The 19,406-nt window shown below is 46.5% G+C and overlaps 1 protein-coding gene across 5 annotated transcripts in view; it reads left to right on the top strand.

The window, feature by feature from the left end:
* LOC112860104 (general transcription factor II-I repeat domain-containing protein 2B) overlaps positions 1 to 19,406 on the top strand; it is a 49,994-nt gene that overhangs the window by 13,736 nt on the left and 16,852 nt on the right. For all 5 annotated transcript variants that reach the window (XM_086692595.1, XM_086692594.1, XM_086692596.1 and 2 more), the window contains 8 exons: positions 4,368 to 4,506; positions 6,975 to 7,094; positions 9,942 to 10,125; positions 10,288 to 10,316; positions 12,052 to 12,106; positions 12,441 to 12,484; positions 15,413 to 15,490; positions 18,538 to 18,594. In XM_086692595.1, the coding sequence (XP_086548721.1) occupies positions 4,368 to 4,506; positions 6,975 to 7,094; positions 9,942 to 10,125; positions 10,288 to 10,316; positions 12,052 to 12,106; positions 12,441 to 12,484; positions 15,413 to 15,490; positions 18,538 to 18,594 (706 nt within the window). The remainder of the gene's footprint in view (positions 1 to 4,367; positions 4,507 to 6,974; positions 7,095 to 9,941; positions 10,126 to 10,287; positions 10,317 to 12,051; positions 12,107 to 12,440; positions 12,485 to 15,412; positions 15,491 to 18,537; positions 18,595 to 19,406) is intronic.

Genomic DNA, 19,406 nt, shown 5'->3' with positions numbered 1-19,406 from the left:
TGATCCCAAGGTCGTGGAATCGAGCCCTACATCAGGCTTGGCATTGAGTGTGGAGCCCACTTGGAATTCTCTCTCTCTTTCCCTCTCTCTCTCTCTCTCTGTCTGCCCCTCCCCCCCCACACACTCTATGTGTCAAAAATAAATACATTTTTTTTTTTTTAAATGAGTGACTCTAGGGGCACCTGGGTGGCTCAGTCAGTTAAGCATCCCACTTCTACTCAGGTCATGATCTCACGGCTCGTGAGTTCGAGCCCTGTGTTGGGCTCTGTGCTGACAGCTCAGAGCCTGGAACCTGCTTCATAGTCTGTGTCTCCCTCTCTCTCTGCCCCTCTTCTGCTCACCCTCTGTCTTTAAAAAATAAACATTAAAAAAAATTTTGGGGGGGCGCCTGGGTGGCTGAGTCAGTTAAGCGTCTGACTTCAGCTCAGGTCAAGATCTCACGGTTTGTGAGTTCGAGTCCCACGTCAAGCTCTGTGCTGACAGCCCAGAGCCTGGAGCCTGCTTCGGATTCTGTGTCTCCCCCTCTCTCTGCCCCTCCCCTGCTCGTGCTCTGTCTCTCTCTGTCTCTCAATAATAAATAAACATTAAAAAAAATTGTTTTTAAATTTTTTAATGAACAACTCTACTGGATACCAGGTTCTCTTTTTCAGATAGATTAAATGCCGAATGTCAGGTTCATTCGACACAAACACAGAGAGATTTGCCATGAAGCTAACAGAGCTTAAACTTCCTGCCCTCCTCTTGCAGTGGCCCCTCCCGTGGCTGTGGGAGAGCCCCAGCAATATGTGCATGTATGCATTTGCACAGATTTCTAGGTAAGATATTTTTTTTTTAACATTTATTTATTTTTGAGACAGAGAGAGACAGAGCATGAACGGGGGAGGGTCAGAGAGAGGGAGACACAGAATCTGAAACAGGCTCCAGGCTCTGAGCTGTCAGCACAGAGCCCGACGCGGGGCTCGAACTCACGGACCGCGAGATCATGACCTGAGGTGAAGTCGGCCGCTTAACCGACTGAGCCACCCAGGTGCCCCTCTAGGTAAGATATTTTAACCACATCAGCTAAAACCACATCACTGTCTCCTGCTCTCACTTTCTTGCTGCCACAACCCCTGTATCCGTTTCCCGTTGCTGCTGTCATTAAGTCCCACAAACGTAGTGCCTTTAAACAACATGCGCTTACTTCCGGGCGCCTGGGTGGCTCAGTCGGTTGAGCGTCCGACTTCGGCAAAGGTCACGATCTCGCAGTGTGAGTTCGAGCCCCGCATCCGGCTCTGTGCTGACAGCTCGGAGCCTGGAGCCTGCTTAGGATTCTGTGACTCCCTCTCTCTCTGCCCCTAACCCACTGGCATTCTGTCTCTGTCTCTCTCAAAACTAAATAAACATTTTAAAAGAATTTAAAAAACAACAACAACATACACTTACGGTTAAGACAGTTCTAGAGGTCCCGGAGGCAGGAAATGGGGTTTTATGGGGCTCAGATCAAAGGATCACTGGGCCTCCATTCCTCCTGGAGGCTTCCAAGGAGAATACGTGGCTTGCCTTTTCCAACTTCTGAAGCCTGCCCGCATTTCTTGACTCGTGCTCCCTTCCAGCAAGGGTCCACTCTGCCCTCTGCTTCCCTTGTCACCTCTTCTTCTTCCTCCTGCCTCTGGCCCTTATCAAGAACGTGGTGACTGCATTCGGTCCACCTGCATAGTCCAAGATAACCTTCCCCAAAACAGTCACATCTGCAAAGTCCCTGTTGCCACAGGAGGGAATATATTCACAGGCTCTGGGGATTAGGATATGGACATCTTTGGGGGGACGTTATTGTGCCTCCCAGGATCCCCTGTGGCAGGGGATACTGGAGTGGACACAGGCACCTTCGGGGTCTCAAAAGGGGAAGCTCAGTTGCATATACGTTTGGCTTTAGTTTAGCTTTTTAGGTGACTTGCTGTCATTTCTGTGTCGAGGTGAGCTATTGCTAGGGACCCCAGCATGGGAACGGTTTCCAGGAATATTCTTACGATCCAGTGGGTCCACTCACCCAATGATGGGACATCAAGGGGTATGTTACGACCTGAGGTCACCCTGTGGTGTGAATATGTGCTCAACTCCAGAAGGATGTGGGGAGCAGAAGAAAAACGGGTCTTAAATGTGCAGAGCCAGAGGAGCCTGGGTGGCTCAGATGGTCGAACGTCTGACCCTTCATTTTGATTCAGGTCATGATTCCAGGGTCATGGGATCGAGCCGCGCATCAGTCTCCACACTGAACATGGAGCCTGATTAAGATTCTCTCCCTCTGCCCCTCTCCCCTGCTCATGCTTGTGCTCTCTCTCTCTCTCTTTCAAATGAATGAATGAGTGAATGAGTGAGTGAATCAATGAATGAATGAATGAATGAAGCCAGAAGCTAGTCCTAGAAAATCCTTCCAGTCGTTAAATGGGTAAATTGTAAATAGGGGACTTGTTTCTCACTGATGCCTTCTCAAAACAGAACTCCTCTCTGGTCAAGAACAGACTCTCCACTGTAGCATCTGCAGTCACAAGTACACCACACGTTCTTTTAAAATCTTTGGAAGGAATCGCACAAAGTAGAATTTTTCAGAATTCTTGTCTGTAGGGCATATAGCCTGTAGCACTGTGATGATAGCTGGCGTGTCTTACATAGGAATTTTCATGTTTTATGCATCCCTACCATCAATAATAAAAATGCAATCAACCATGTTGGAGGAAATATTAAGTTATCTCTCTGTTCTCTCCATAGAAAATATGACAGAATTATTGTCACGGGAAGAGGCAATCAAAGAGTCTGTAGCCAAAAATGTAGGGGAAGAGGGCATGTTGGAGAGGCATGTCACTGGTAAAAATACTGCACCCAATTTCGACAAGCAACAAGCAATTCTCTGGCCCCAGTGTCCTGCAGTTCAACACAGTTCTGACTCTTATCTCTGTGGAGAGAGTGTCAGATCCCACAGGTTAAGGGCTCCACCCTCCGAGGCCGCCCATCACTTCAGACACTAACATCAAATCCAGGTTGCCAGCTGGGCTTCTGACCGATGGCTATAGATCGGAAGTTCCACAGCCCCCCACGTTGGGTTTGCTTGATGGGCTAGAGCAGCTCACAGAACCCAGAAGCATTTTACTTACTGGATTACTGGCTGATTACAAAAGGATGTAACTTAGGAACAGCCAGAAACAAGAGATGCAGAGGGCAAGGTAGGGGGAAGGGTGCGAAGCTGCCGTGTCCTCGCCCAGCTAGCCACTCTCCCTAAGTCACCAAGTGTTTACCCACCCGGGAGCTCCGACTCTGTCCTTTCGGGTTTTTATGGAAGCTTCATAATATAGGCACAATTGATTACAACACTGGCTGCTAGAGATTGAAATTAACCCCTATCCCTCCTCTCCTTCCCAGAGGCCAGGGAAGCCACTCCTCCAATCACACGGTCGGTTCCCCTGGCCACCAGCCCCATCAGGTGCCTACCTAGAGTTACCTCATCAACCTTGACCAAAGACACTATTGCTGTCAGGAAATTCCAAGACTTTCAGGAGCTCTGTGCCAGAAACAGAATGGATGAAGACCAAATATGTATTTTTTAGGTGGCTAATAAAAATATGGCCTTCTCTGGGTTGTATGATGTTTATAGTATCTGCTTAGTGGATGCGTTTCATTTTTCTTTCCTGGGGGACTTTTCTTATTTAAAAAAATTTTTTTTACCTTTATTTATTTATTTTTTTGAGAGACAGAGAAAGAGCACCAGTGGGGAGGGGTAGAGAGAGAGAGAGACACACACACACACACACACACACACACACACAATCCAAAGCAGGCTCCAGGCTCTGAGCTGTCAGCACAGGGCCGGACACAGGACTTGAACCCACGAACCATGAGATCATGACCTGAACCAAAATCGGACACTTAACTGACTGAGCCACCCAGGCGCCCCTGTATTTTCTTTTTTAATTGAGTAATCTCTATGCCTAACATGGGGCTCAAACTTACAACCCTGAGATCAAGAGTCTCATGCTTGAGGCACCTGGGCGGCTCAGTCAGTTGGGAGTCTAACTCTTGATTTTGGCTCAGGTCATGATCCCAGGGTCATGGAATTGAGCCTTGTGTTGGGCTCCGTGCTGTCAGTGCAGATCCCGCTTGGGATTCTCTCTCTCCGTCTCTCTCTGCCCCTCCTCTGCTTGCATTCTCTCTGTCTCTCAAAATAAACAAACATTAAAAAAAAAAAAGTTGATGGCTTCAAAAAGGAAAGTTAAAAGAGTCTCACACTCTACCAACTGAGTCAGCCTGGCACTCCTATATTTTCTGCTTAAAGCAGACCCTCTTAGGCTCCGCAAAATCTGGTATATAATACTTCATTCTTTTTTCTATTTCAGTGTAAAGAATTGGCCAAGTCCAAGGCAGAAGTGGCCTGCATCGCAATGTATGAGACAGACGTGTTCGTCGTTGGAACCGAGAAAGGACGTGCTTTTGTCAACGCCAGGACGGATTTACAGAAGGATTTTGCAAAATACTGTGGGTGTTAACAGTTTTATCCTTTGTATTCATGACTCTTAAAATACTTGCAGGGAAGACTTATGTAATGTTTTCTTTTACAACAGTCTCAGCAGGGGCACCTTGGTGGCTGTTGGGTGGTTAAGCATCTGACTTCGGCTCAGGTCACGATCTTACGGCTTGTGGGTTCGAGCCCCGCATTGGGCTCGACAGCTCGGAGCCTGGAGCCTGCTTCAGAATCTGTGTCTGCCTCTCTCTCTGCCCCTGCCCTGCTCGTGCTCTGTCTCTGTCTCTCTATCTCTCTCTCTCAAAAATAAATATTAAAAAAACCTTTTTTAAAAATAGCCTACACGTTATCCTGAAAATGGTTCTGATACGTCTCTTGACTTGGCATACCAGCGAATATCTGCTTAACACTGATAGGTCCAAGAAACATGGTCAGTGTATTTTGTACTTTGTCCTCAGAGGCACCCTGGTTTTATAAAATAAATTTGAGGAACATAGAGTAAATTGTCTTTGATTCCTAAAATAAACCCATATTAAAATAAATTCTTATTTTACTTGTTCCCAGAAGAAAGGGAATAAAAAAAACTCTGGGCTCGTCAGGTGGTCCATTGAGTTAATAACCATTTTCTCTTTTTTCGCTATGGGACCTTCAGAGCCTTTTGTCTTTTCTTTAACGTTTGTTTATTTTTGAGAGAGAGACAGAGACAGAGTGCAAAGCGGGAGGGATGGAGAGAGAGACACACACAGACTCGGAAGCAGGCTTCAGGCTCTGAACTCTCACTACAGAGCCCCATGTGGGGCTCGAACTCACGCACTGTGAGATCACGACCTGGGCTGCAGTCAGACGCTTGACTGACTGAGCCAACCAGGTGCCCCTTTAGAGCTTTTAATGTGTTACAAGCGTCCAGCAGCTCTAGTGAGTGGATGTGGCCACGTGCAACAGAACCTAGTCTAGGATGTTAAAACCTACACCTTGTATAGCAATGGTCTCTACCTTGGTAGGTCATCCACCTAGCACCTTAGTATTTTCTGGAACCAAGAAAGGAAAAAAAAAAAAAACCCACCAAAGTTATGAGAGGATGTAATGTCATTAGGACTGTGGAGAGAGACAGCGGATGAATATAGCTGTAGATGTTTCCAAGGGTCGTCAGAGGGAATGGGAACATGAATAAATATTTACATATGTCCAGATCATTGGTATGTATGTGAGGGAGAGAGGGATTGATTGATTCAGATTGGTTTCCAAGACCAAAATTATAGTCTCCACAATCAGGAAGATAGATCAAATATGAAGCAATCTTTAAATAATACAGTAAGTGTATAATGGATGAACAGGAAGGGTGTCCTCAACTCATTAATGTCAGTTGCCAGATGGATGTCTAATCGTTGAGATTTAAGTTTCCCAGTTGCATACTCATGTTTCAGATATAGGGCTATTCATACTTTCTATTTCTTCGGTGCCCATTTCAGTAAACTTTATTTTCAACTTTATTATTTTTAAAAAAAATTTTTAATGTCTATTTATTTTTGAGAGGGAGAGACACAGAGTACGAGCGGGGGAGAGGCAGAGAGAGAGAGAGGGAGACACAGAATCCGAAGCAGGCTCCAGGCTCTGAGCTGTCAACACAGAGCCCGACGCGGAGCTCAAGCTCATGAACTGTAAGATCACGACCTAAGCCGAAGTCAGATGCTTAATACACTGAGCCACCCAGACGCCCCTCAACTTTATTTTTAACTTCTTCATTTCATGTACGTTGTCGAATCTGTTGGGCAAAAAAATGGTTTATAGTATTTGCTTTGTAATTTTAATGTCTGTGTTGATGTCTCTACTTTTGTCACGGTGAAGGTCCTCCTATGGTCACTTTCAGACCGTATAGCAAATAACATTTTTGTTATCATTTCCTTTGAACTACTACTATTCCCTCTGTGTTGAATTATTTATAGTTCTTTATCAACAGATTCATTTCAGAGGTGACCACCATGTTATACTATCCTGTTCATCATAAATACCCTTTCTTGGGGCGTTTGGGTGGCTCAGTCAGTTGAACGTCCCAGTGTCAGCTCAGGTCATGATCCCATGGTTTGTGAGTTCGAGCCCCACATCGGGCTCTGTGCTGACAGCTCAGAGCCCGGAGCCTGCTTCAGATTCTGTGTCTCCCTCTCTCTCTACCCCTCCCCCACTCATGCTCTGTCTCTCTCTCTCTCTCAAAAATAAATAAACATTAAAATGTTTTTTTTTAATGCTTATAAAAAAATCTTGTTTTAGGGGCACCTGGCTACCTTAGTCAGTAGGACATGTGAGTCTTGATCTTGGGGGTCATGTGTTTGAGTCCCATGTTGGGGGTAGTTTACTTATAAAAAAAGATCTTGTTTTATGTTTATCCATTTCCCCCTCTTTCCGGTATAATACCAGAAGCGTAGACATTGAGGGAATGTTCGGAACAAGCGCTTGAAGACTGACTGTGCCTGTTGCTTGTTTACAGGCATTGCCGAAGGGGTGCGTGAGGCCAGATCCCCATGTCCTGCGAACGGGATGCAGATCGATTCAGGAGAAACAGAAATACTCAGAAAAGCAGTTGAGGACTATTTCTGCTTTTGTTACGGTAAAGTTCACGTCACCCATTAGGATCGGCATAGGTCACTAAGGAGCTGGAGTGTTACAGATCACTTTATTGGTGTGACTGTTTAGATGCCGCTAACATTTAAAACTCTACATTCTCCTTAAGCCAAGAGCCAGGTCTTCAGGACCAGAGGGCACCTTGCAGAAGACAGCTTGATCTCTGCTGGTCCACAGAAACCTCTGATTGATCAGCCTTCATTCTACATTCTTTGCTTCCATTTGAGGGAGCCCCCACTGCAAGGCCAACGCAATTGTACCTGACCCTTGAACCATGCAGGGGTTGGGACACCCACCCCCACTGCAGTCGAAAATCCATATCTAATCTTTGACTCCCCCCAAACTCAGCTAATAATAGCCTACTGTTGACTGGAAGCCTTACTGGTAACAAAAATAGTCCATTATTACCTCTTTCGTATGTCATACATATTACACAGTGTATTTCTGCAATACAGTAAGCTAGAGGAAAGAGTTATTAAGAAAATTGTCAGGAAGAAGGGCATCTGGCTGGCTCAGTTGGTGGAGCGCGTGACCCTTGATCTGGGCATTGTAAGTTCGAGCCCCACAACAGGCGTAGAGATTACTTGAAAAAACAAATTCTTAAAAAAAAAAAAAGAACCAGAAAATCATAAGGAAGAGAAAATACATGTGTAGTATCATGATGTGTTTATTGAAAAAAGTCTATGTATACGTGGACTTGAGCAGCTCAAACTTGTGTTGTTCAAGGCTGAACTATATTAAAGACATTCGCTGCTGGTTCAGGCACCAACCTCAACCTCATCAGTCTCTCCATGTACTCATGTCTTTTTTTTTTTTTAATGTTTATTTATTTTTGAGAGAGAGAGAGAGAGAGAGAGAGCACGTGAACAGGGGAAGGACAGAGAGAAAGGGAGACACAGAATCCAAGGCAGGCTCCAGGCTCCGAGCTGTCAGCACAGAACCCGACACGGGGCTCGAACCCACGAACTGTGAGATCATGACCTGAGCTGAAGTCAGACACTTACCCGATGGAGCCAGCCAGGCGTCCCTCCATCTACTCATGTCTTCCACAGGCATTAAGAGGGATTTTTCTTAAGTTTATTTATTTATTTAATATAATCTCTACACCCAATGTGGGGCTCAAACTCATGACCCCAAGATCAGGGGTCACATGCTCCATCGAGTGAGCCAGCCAGGCACCCCAAGATAAGGATTTTTTTAATGCCTATGCAGAATTTTGTCTCCTTTTATTATTAAAAAAAATTTTTTTAACGTGTATTTATTTTTGAGAGACCAAGAGAGACAGAGCACAAGTCGGGGAGGGGCAGAGAGAGAAGGGGACACAGAATCTGAAACAGGCTCCAGGCTCTGAGCTGTCAGCACAGAGCCCAATGCGGGCTCGAACCCACGAACCATGAGATCATAACCAGAGCCAAAGTCACACATTTAACTCACTGAGCCACCCAGGTGTCCCCTATTATTTTTTTTATTTGAGAGAAAGAGAGAGAGAGAGAGAGAGAGAGATAACATGTGCGCACACAGGGACAAAGGCCAGAGGGGTAAAGAGAAAGAGAGAGAGACAGAGATTGAGAGATAGAATCCCAAGTAGGTTGTACATTCAGCACAGAGTCTGACGAGGGGCTCCACCCCTCAACCCTGGGATCATGACCTAAACTGAAATCAAGAGTCAGATGCTTAACGGACTGAGCCACCCAGGTGCTCCCTGGGTGGCTCAGTCGGTTAAACATCTGACTCTTGATCTAGGCTCAGGTCACAGTCTCACAGTTCATGGGATTGAGCCCCAAGTTGGGCTGTGTGTTGACAGTGTGGAGCCTGCTTGGGATTCTCTCTCTCAATCTCCCTGTCTCTCTCTCCGCCCCCTCCCCCTGCTCTCGTGTGCCTGTTCTCTCTCTCTCTCTCTCTCAACACAAATAAACGTTAAAAAATAAAATAAAATCTTAAAAAAGAAAAGCTGGGTAACTCAATAACCATACAGGCGTTGGGCTTAGTTGTGACACAAGCGCCTGCCTTAGCCTCTCAGAGTCCTGTCACTTTTAGAGAGCGTCACACGTTTATGGGACCTGCAGGTCCCTGTGAGCATTTGACTGTGGGGGACCTCGAGCCTAGGGGATCTCAGAGTCTCAGGCTACGCTTCTGAGAGAAATGGGGCTCCTGCACCTGGGGGCTGGCCAGCCAGCGCAGCACAACTGACCCGGCCCCAAGATGGTGACCCGAGGCCACGTTGACTCCGTAACTTCTCCACAGGCAAGTTGGCCTGAGTTGTGCAGAGCCACATAGGGTCCTTGTGGACCTTCGGGTGGGGGCTCTCATCCTCTTTGGGCACTGAGTAACCGTGGGGCGCCCTCTGCTGCCCTGGGTGCACCACCTACAACCGAATGGAGAAGACCTGTTATTTCCTCTTTCTTATGTGAAGATGTAAAGTAAAACGTCTCATAAGCTTTTCCTGTGGCCCTTTGGGAATTCTATTAACGGGTTATATAGGACTAGGATGCTTCAGCTCTTACTGTGGCTTCAAAGCCGGGCATTGCCACCTGTGTTTCTTTCTTTTTTTGTTTGTTTTAAAGTGTATTTATTTATTTTGAGACGGGGGTGGGAGGGGCAGAGAGAAAGGGAGAGGGACCCCCCCAGCAGGCTCCGAGCTGTCAACACAGAGCCCAACGCGGGGCTCGATCTCACGAACTGCAAATCATGACCTGAGCCGAAACCAAAAGTCAGACGTTCAACCCACTGAGCTACCCAGGCGCCCCGGCACCTGTGTTTCTTTATTGCACTGAATGCAGCTGACAGGTAGGGTTTATGTTCGTACCATCTAACGATATCTCCCCTCTTCTAGGCAAAGCCTTGGGGACCACAGCGATGGTGCCTGTTCCGTATGAGAAGATTCTGAGGGACCCAGCGGCCGTGGTTGTGGAGGGGCTTCCAGAAGGAGTGGCCTTTCAGCACCCCGAGAACTATGGTCTCACCACCCTGAAATGGATTTTGGAGAACAAAGCGGGGATTTCATTCATCATAAACAGGTGGCAGGCTCTATCCCCCTCATAAAGCCTAGTTCATTTGAGGATAAATTGACAGCTTAATTTCAATTCGTTTGTTAATTATGTCCTCTTACACTTAGAAGTTGGTTATTCAAATGTTTAATCTGTCTTTCATGTCGGGTAATAGTATCGGTTTTCTTGCAGACCTTTCCTAGGTCCAGCGAATCAGCTCGGTAAGTGACAGCTTCTCATAATCGGTGACTGCCCTTGGCTACTAAGCCAGTCCTGCTTTTCTTTAAAAAAAAATTTTTTTTGTTTTAATGTTTCCTTTATTTTTGAGAGACTGAGAGAGACAGAGTGCAAGCTGGGGAGGGGCAGAGAGAGAGGGGGAGACACAGAATCCAAAGCGAGCTCCAGGCTCTGAGCTGTCCACACAGAACCCGACGCGGGGCTCGAACCCACGAGCTGTGAGTTCATGACCTGAGCTAAAGTCAGATGCTTAACCGACTGAGCTACCCAGGCACCCCTCCAGCCCTGCTTTTCTTACTTGAAATGCAAGTCTGGTACATTCTAAAGCTTGTGTGTCTCTTGCCTGCTCACCATGGAGGAAGTAACTTCTGGCACCCCGGGGTGGGGGGGCCGTGCCTCTTGTGGGGTGCTCAGCTCAGGGAAGGACACACCCCGACAAGAGCTGAAGGGATTCTGCTCCCAGGTCTCAAGCCGGCAAGCTCCCACGGCCAAGCTCCTAGGTCTCAAGCCGGCAAGCTCCTACTGCCCACAGAGGACAGTAGGCCTATCTTGTCCTCAAGTCCAGGGTCATGAGGATGCTGGGTCACTTGATAGTCCTTTGACCCCCAGCCATAGGCCGGGCATCGTTGGGTTCAGGAGTGGATGGAGGAGGTATGGCCATTTCTCGTGCTTCTGAGACTCACGGTCTAGAAGGAGCAAGGCTGTCCAACAGAGAACCAGGGGTGACCCGAGGTCTCCCCAGGATGCCCGACAGAAATCCCCGGGAGTCCTGGGGAGGGTTTAGAGTTGTATGATCAAAGGGGCTTTGTGGAGCCACCGGGTGGCTCTCAAGCCGAGCAGGGTCTCAACACGTTGCTTCTGCCGGGAGGCCCATCCACGTGCCCAGGCAGAAAGCAACGTGGATGGGTGTTTGAGGCCGAGTTTGAGAACCCGGGGCCCTTCGTAATCTCCTCAATTTACAACGACGAACAGACCAAAAAAATAGCAATTTTTCCAGAAGCGTTTAGAGATCCACCTCTGCCCACTTCTTATTTTCCCAGATTATTAATCTGGAACATAGCTGGAAACTGTGGGCCGTACCTGTCCTGGAGAGACCAGGTCTGTCTAAGAGGGTGCTGTGCTGAGACTACCTAGGTACAGAGACAGGATGTCCAGAGAGGGGTGGGCAGAGTTCACGAGGCGCACGCGGGAGCGCACAGGGCTTGGGCTGCTCACAGAGCCAAGTCCGTTTCCAGAGCAATGGAACGTTCCCAGAATTCCCTAGCTTATGTTGAAGGGGAGACCTGAGGGGGAGGGGCGGCGGGTGACTGGGCGACGGTTGCCCCAGACGGCTTGTATTTTCATCATAGAACAGTAATAGCCGCACCCGCTAATTCATTGCTTCCGGCATACCCGGCATGGTTCTGCGTTCTTTGCATGTTTTAATTGATCCTCACCCAACTACCATTTTCAGATGAGGAAACTGAGATCCAGGAAGGTTTAGTGGCTTGCTGGAAGTCGCTGCGGCCCCTGTCTGCTCCTCAGCCCCCACTCTGCCCACACACACGGCATGAGGACACGGGGGCCGCTTTGAATTGGTCTCTCCCCACTACTATTCTGTAAAGGCCTGGAGCTGGAGTTCTGTTCTCTCTGTATTTACTTTCACGTTACGTGCCTTCGAATGGTGTCATTTTCAAGGTGCAGAAAGGGGCTAGTGTGTGTCTTTTTACTCCTGCACAGGTGGGTCTTTGGTGGTCACGGATGCTAAGAGATCGGTGACGTCCCCAAGTGAAAGGTAAGGGAAATAAAAAAATCCACATCTAACCCCAGAGTGTTAGTTTTTAGACCATGGAAAGTTTCCCTTGTTTTGTTATATATTCTTTATTCAAAAGGATGTTTGAGGTTTTAAGACTATGTTCAATGGACTCCTTTAATGGTATAACAGATTATTAAGAACATTAATGTTACATGAACGAGTTAGTTTTGCGTTGAGCTGGATGGCGGGCAGGGGAGGTAGGACGGCGTGGAGCTCTGGAGATTGGGGGGTTTGAGTACAGTGCTTCTGGATCCCCATGGTCACGTCTCACCCCGGCCGGCTTGTCTTGACAAGGGTTCCCTTCTCCTTGCAGCTGTGGCCCCATCAGTGTGAAAACTGAACCCATGGAAGATTCAGGTACGTACACGGATGCTTATAGAATCGAGTATTTGGCAGATTATCATTTGACCCCTTTCTTTTGTTTTACTTCTAAAACATGGACTTGCAGTAAACTAAGAATGGGGGGCAGGGCGCTTCCTCAACTTGGTTTTAAAAATCTACAAAAAGCCAAGTGAGAAGCTAGAACCTTTCCCACTGAGGTCAAGAACGAGGAAGGATGTCCCCTCTTGAGCTTTCTTCCAGTGTTGTACTGAAAGTCCTTGCTAATGCAATAAGATAAGAAAAGGAAATATAGGGCACACAGATTGGGAATGATGAAATATAACTGCCTTTGTTCACAGATGACATGGTCATCTATAGAGAAAATCCTGGGGAGCCTGGGTGGTGCAGTCAGTTGAGTGGCCGGCTCTTGATTTTGGCTCAGGTCATGATCTCACGGTTGTGGGATCGAGCCCCGCATCGGGTTCTGTGCTGAACGTGGAGTCTGCTTGAGCTTCTGTCTCTGTCCCTCCCCCGATCACTCTCTCTCTTTCTCTCAAATAAAAATAAATGTTTAAAAAAACCCCAAAGAATTGACCAATGAAAGGGGTGGTGGTGACTAGGGCACTAAATAACCTCAATAGGGGCCTTATCCCTGCCTTCCCCCACTCCTTAAAGAAAGAAAAATGGCATTGATTAGAGGGGAAATGTTAAAAGGTCAAAAAATGTTTTAGATGCAAATGCTTGAGGAATGGGAAAATCTTTGAAAGCATTAAAGGCGCAAAGGTTAGAAAGTACATAAAACCAAACCTCAAAATTCAAGTTAATAAAAATGAACACAAGCTGGGGCACCTGGCTGGCTCAGTCGGAGGAGTGTGTGACTCTTGATCTCAGGGTTGTGTGTTCGAGCCCCATGTTGGGCGTCGAGCTTACTTTAAAAAAAAAAAAAAAGAAGAGCCGTGCAGTCGGTTAGGTGTCTGACTCTTGATTTCAGCTCAGGTCATGATTTTATGGTTCATGAGATGCAGCCCCCCATCAGGCTGTGTGCTGACAGCACGGAGCCCCCTTGGGATGATTCTCTCTCTCCCTGCCCCTCCCCTGCTGGTGCTCACTGTCTTTCTCTCTCTCTCTCTCTCTCTCTCTCTCAAAATAAATAAACTTAAAAAAAAAAATAGGTCTCTTTTTGTCTTTAAGCTCTAAACTGAACCCGGGGCTTGAACTCACAACCCCGAGATCAAGAGCTGCACATTCTTCCGACTGAGCCAGCCAGGTGCCACGAGGCCTCTTTTGTTGATGCTTCCTTTTGGAGATGTGGTTCAGTTTAGACAAAAATGTGCTCCCTACTAACATGACTCTCTACCTTGGATTTCATGATGCCATTCAACTCGCTTCCAGCTGCCGGACGGCCCCTGAGAGCCTCATTTCTTGTGATATTTCTGCACCCCTTGCTACACAGAACAAGTGTCAAAATGGTTTTGAGTTTCAAATTTCTCTCTTTCTCTCTCTTTCTCCCCAAAACAAAGTGGCTTCAAACAATGATTAGTCTTTTTTTTTTTAACGTTTACTTATTTTTGACAGAGAGAGAGACAGAGCACGAGTAGGGGAGAGGCAGAGAGAGGGAGACACAGAATCCGAAGCAGGCTCTAGGCTCTAAGCTGTCAGCACAGAACCCGATGCGGGGCTTGAACCCACAAACTGTGAGATCATGACCTGAGCCAAAGTCAGATGGATGCTTAACTGACTGAGCCACCCCAGCACCCCCAAACAATGATTAGTCTTTCTGGCAATTCCACACATTGGCCGGGCAGCTGTCTGCTCCCAGGTGACCTCGCTCCTGGGTCCGAGGCTGCTGGGAGAGCCTGGCCTCTGTCTGCTTGGTCTCACATCCCCTGGGAGCCCGGGCACGTTCACATGGCCACTCAGTTCTGAAGCAGCAGCTCAGACGCACCTGCACTCTTCAGGCCTCGGCTCGCGTCCTGTTGGCCAACGTCCCATTGGCCAAAGTGAGCCATGAGACGAGGCCCAGCTTTACAGGATGGAGAAGTAGCCTCCACTTCTAGAAAAGAGCAAGAGAGACATTGCAGACAGGCATGCACACCGGGGTGGGAGAAACCTGTGGCTCACTTTGCAGGCTACCACACCTTTCCCTGATGACGGGTTTTGGTTTTACTAACAGTTCCCCCAGGTTTTGAAATTTTGAAATTCATGTCATTGTCATAGGTAAGATTACACGTAGCCACCGAGTGATGTATGGAAGGCTTGAATCACTGTATCGTACCCCGGAAACTGATACTACACTGTGTGTTAATTAACTGGAATTTAAATACAAGCTTTACAAAAAAGGGGGGCGCCTGGGTGACTCAGTCGCTTAAGTGTCTGACTTCGGCTCAGGCCATGATCTCGCGGTTCGTGAGTTCGAGCCCCGTGTCGGGCTCTGTGCTGACAGCTCAGAGCCTGGAGCCTGTTTCAGATTCTGTGTCTCCCCCTCTCTGCCCCTCCCCGCTCACTCTCTGTCTCTGTCTCTCAAAAATGAGTAAATGTCAAAAAAATTAAGAAAAAAAAACCTTAAAAAGGTGACATGTGCAAATGCACATCCCATTGGAGAAGAATATTTTACCGTATTTTGCATAAACGCACGTATGTACGAAGCCTCCTTGAAAAGGAAAATGTTCCCAAACTGGGAACCAGACCTTCTTCTTCCCTTCTTTCCCTCCCTCCCTCCTTCTGTTCCTTTCTACACCCTTCTCTCCTTCCTTCCTTCTTTCCTTTTATATTGATTTTATAGTGTTTTGGTTCTGTTACTTGTATTGTTATACGGGAAAGCCGACTGTTCGGTGTGTGAGCCCCACGTTGTTTTGCTGGCGATCACGTTGCCCTGTTCATTGAGGCAGAGCCTGGAACCGTCCCAGCCGGTCCTAGTTCTCTGTGGCCTAACACGCGATTTTATGATTTTCATTGCTTCCAAAGGCACGGCACTGAGAGCGACGGCTGTGTCAGTCAAGAAGGAGTCAGAAGATCCTAATTACTATCCGTATAATACGCAAGGTAATCCCATTTTATTTTCATTTCCTTCCCCAAATGTTGTTTGTGACGGGAAGTTTTTTTGTCGTATTTTTAAAAATTAATTTGTTGTGAGAGAGAGGGAGATAGAGAATCCCAAGCCGACTCCACACTGTCCGCGCAGAGCCGGACGCGGGGCTTGAACTCGCAAACCACGAGATTGCGACCTGAGCCGAAATCGAAGAGTCGGACGCTCCACCGGCTGAGCCACCCAGGCGCCCCCGAGATGAGAAATTTTAATTAGCCCCCATCTGGAAAACAGGCTGAAGCAATACGTTTACTGGGATGTAGCATACTGCCATTTAAAGTAAAGCATTTTACGGTTAGGAAATAGATCCGTGTTCAGCCTAAATCCGCGTGCTTCGAGGCAAACGTGAAGACAGAGGTATCCTGGTGCGTTTTACTTGAGCTTGTCTGTTAAGTATTCTTATTTTGCATGTTCTAAAGTATGTCCCCCTAATCCTTTGCTGTCCTGTCTGTCCCCTAAGTTACTGAGAAAATACCGAAAGATCAAGACATTCAGGTACCCCGTTCTTAATAATATTTGGTTCATTGATGTCATACAAGTTAAACGGCGGACTCACACTCACAAGTTAAACAAGACTCACACTCTGTCTCTCTCTCTCTCTCTTTCTCAAAAATAAATAAACATTAAAAAAAATTTTTTTAATTTTTTTTTTTAAATTTTTTTTTTTTCAACGTTTATTTATTTTTGGGACAGAGAGAGACAGAGCATGAACGGGGGAGGGGCAGGGAGAGAGGGAGACACAGAATCGGAAACCGGCTCCAGGCTCTGAGCCATCAGCCCAGAGCCTGACGCGGGGCTCGAACTCACGGACTGTGAGATCGTGACCTGGCTGAAGTCGGACGCTTAACCGACTGCGCCACCCAGGCGCCCCTAAAAAAAATTTTTTTTAAGTAAAATACTTAAGGGGCGCCTGGGTGGCTCAGTCAGTTAAGCAGCCAACTTTGGCTCAAGTCATGATCTCATAGTTTGTGGGTTCGAGCCCCGTGTCGGGCTCTTTGCTGACAGCCCAGAGCCTGGAGGAGCCTGCTTCAGATTCTCTGTCTCCCTCTCTCTCTGCCCCTCCCCCACTTGCATGCTGTCTCTCAAAAATAAATAAACATTAAAAAAATTTTAATACTTAAGAAAAAATTTAACCAAAGAATTGCAAGACTTGTACACTGAAAACTATAAAACGTTGTTTAAAAAATTAAAGGAGATCTAAATAAACGGAAAGATATTCTGCGTTCATGGACTGGAAGACTTCCTTAAGATTGTTATGGAAATTCAAGGAACCCGGAATAGCCAAAACAATCTTGAAAAAGAACCGAGTCAGAAGACCCACATTTCCCGATTTCAAAACGTACTGCAAAAGCTACAGTTATCGACTGTGGTCCTGGCATAAGGTTAGACAGTGGATATTCAGTGGAATAGACTTGAGAGTGCAGAAATAAACCCCTATCTTTATAGCTACTTCATTTTCTTTTTTTTTATAAAATTTTTTTTTTCAACGTTTATTTATTTTTGGGACAAAGAGAGACAGAGCATGAACGGGGGAGGGGCAGAGAGAGAGGGAGACACAGAATCGGAAACAGGCTCCAGGCTCTGAGCCATCTGCCCAGAGCCTGACGCACTCACGGACCGCAAGATCGTGACCTGGCTGAAGTCGGACGCTTAACCGACTGCGCCACCCAGGCGCCCTGAAGCTACTTGATTTTCAACAAGGGTGCCAAAACAATTCACTGGGGAAAGAATAGTCTTTTCCAAAAAATGGTACTAGAATAACCAGATTTCTACATACAGAAAGATCCATTGGGACCTCTACCTCACACCATATACAAAAACTAAGTCAAAATGGATCAAAGACCTAAATGTAAGAGTTAAAAATTCTCGTGCACTTAGAACTCCTAGACGCAGATGGTTGTGACCTTGGATTAGATAATGGTTTCTTAGCTAGAGCAGCCAAAGGAAAAAAATAAATTAAACCTCGTTAAAATTAGAAACGTGTACTTCAAAGAACTCTATCAAAAAAGGAAAAAGGCCACCAATGGAATTAGAGGAAATGTTTGCAAGTTATATATCGGATGAGGATTTCATATCCAGAATAAGAACTGTTTTAACTGAACGACGAAAATGCAAATTATGCTATTTAAAATGGAAAACGGGGTGCTGGCTGGCTCAGTCAGTGGAGCATGTGACTCTTGATCACGGGCTTCTGAGTTCAAGCCTCACCCTGGGTGTAGAGATTACTTAAAAATAAACTCTTTAGGGGTGCCTAGTTGGCTCAGTCAGTTAAGCGTCTGACTTTGGCTCAGGTCACGTTCTCATGGTGCGCGAATTCGAGCCCCACGTGGGGCTCAGACCCTGGAGCGTGCTTCAGATTCTGTGCCTCCCTGTCTCCCTGCCCCTCCCCCGCTCATGCTCTGTCTCTCTCTCAAAACCATAAATATTTAAAAAAAAAGAAAAAAGGCTCTGAAGATCCCATAGTGAAAAAAGGGGGCACAGAAAAACAGGATATGGAGTTGGTGACTATTGGCACCAGGGGAGGGCACATGGTATTTTGTACCATCTCTGCTTCTGTAGGTTTGAAACTTCTCCAAATTGCAGGTAAGACCACAAAAGACGTAGAGAAAGGATCATTTGTGTGGATTTTATTTCAAGGAGTTGAAGTGTTTTTCATGTGCATTCCTGCATGGGTCTCGAACTGTTTGGATGGTTTTAAATGGATTCTTGTTTAGGGAAACCTGGGTGGCTCAGTAGGTTAAGCGTTCAGCTCTTGGTTTCGGCTTAGGTCATGATCTCACAGTTCGTGGGTTCCAGCCCCGTGCCAGGCTCTGTGCTGACAGTGCAGAGCCTGCTTGGGATTCTCTCTCCTCCTCTCTGCCCGTTACTCTTGCTGTCTCTGTGTCTCTGAAAATAAATAAATAACCTTAAAAAAATTCTTTTAAATAAAAAACATACATGGATTCTAGTTTACATTTTGCATTTTGCCCTTTTTAAATCTCTGTATCATTTGCTTCCCTTCCAGACAGCCATCATCCTTCTGGGAGCAGCGACGTAATAGACATGGAATTATCCCTGGAAGGTTAGAAAAGCCATTTTATGCTTTATTCTTTTTTTTTTTTTTTTGGTTTTGTTTTAGTCTACAGTGTTTTGCAAAGAACACAGTCTTTGAAACGCCCATGACGCATGTTTGAAACTAAGGCAGCTTCCTGGCATGCCTTCTTAGAAAACCAGATGAGTCTTAGCCCTAGAATGTGGCCCTGGGAATCTGTCAGTCTCTTCCTTCTCCGACCTGTAAGAGATTCTACGTAAAGCACCTGGAGTAGAGGTCGCGTGGTGAGAAAACTTCACATCTATGTCATTCGTTGCTTTATTCCATTTTCTCTTCTTCAATGGGTATACCAGAATTCTTTTTTTATTAATGTTTATTTATTTTTTGAGAGACAGAGCATGAGCAGGGGAGAGCAGAGAGAGAGGGAGACGCAGAATACGAAGCAGGCTGCAGGCTCTGAACTGTCAGCACAGAGCCCGACACAGGGCTCGGACTCACGGACCGTGAGATCACGACCTGAGCCGAAGTCGGACGCTCAATTGACTGAGCCACCCAGGCACCCCAGTGTTGTCGTTTTTTTAATGTTTATTTATCTATTTTTGAGAAAGCACAAGCAGGGAGGGTGCAGAGGGAGAGGGAGACAGAGAATCCGAAGCAGGCTCTCCACTGTCAGCACAGAGCCTGATGTGGGGCTTGAACTCACTAACCGTGAGAACATCATGACCTGAGCCAAAGTTGGACACTTAACCGACCGAGCCACCCAGGCATCCTTGTGTGGTCTTTTGTTTTTGTTTGTTTGTTTATTTTATTTTATTTTATTTTATTTTATTTTATTTTATTTT

Source organism: Puma concolor, chromosome E3 (genome assembly GCF_028749965.1).
Source record: "Puma concolor isolate L17-30 chromosome E3, mPumCon1.1.hap2, whole genome shotgun sequence".
NCBI lineage: Eukaryota > Metazoa > Chordata > Mammalia > Carnivora > Felidae > Puma > Puma concolor.
The sequence above is the reverse complement of the archived record's forward strand: the minus strand, read 5'-3'. Positions and strand labels throughout refer to the sequence as shown.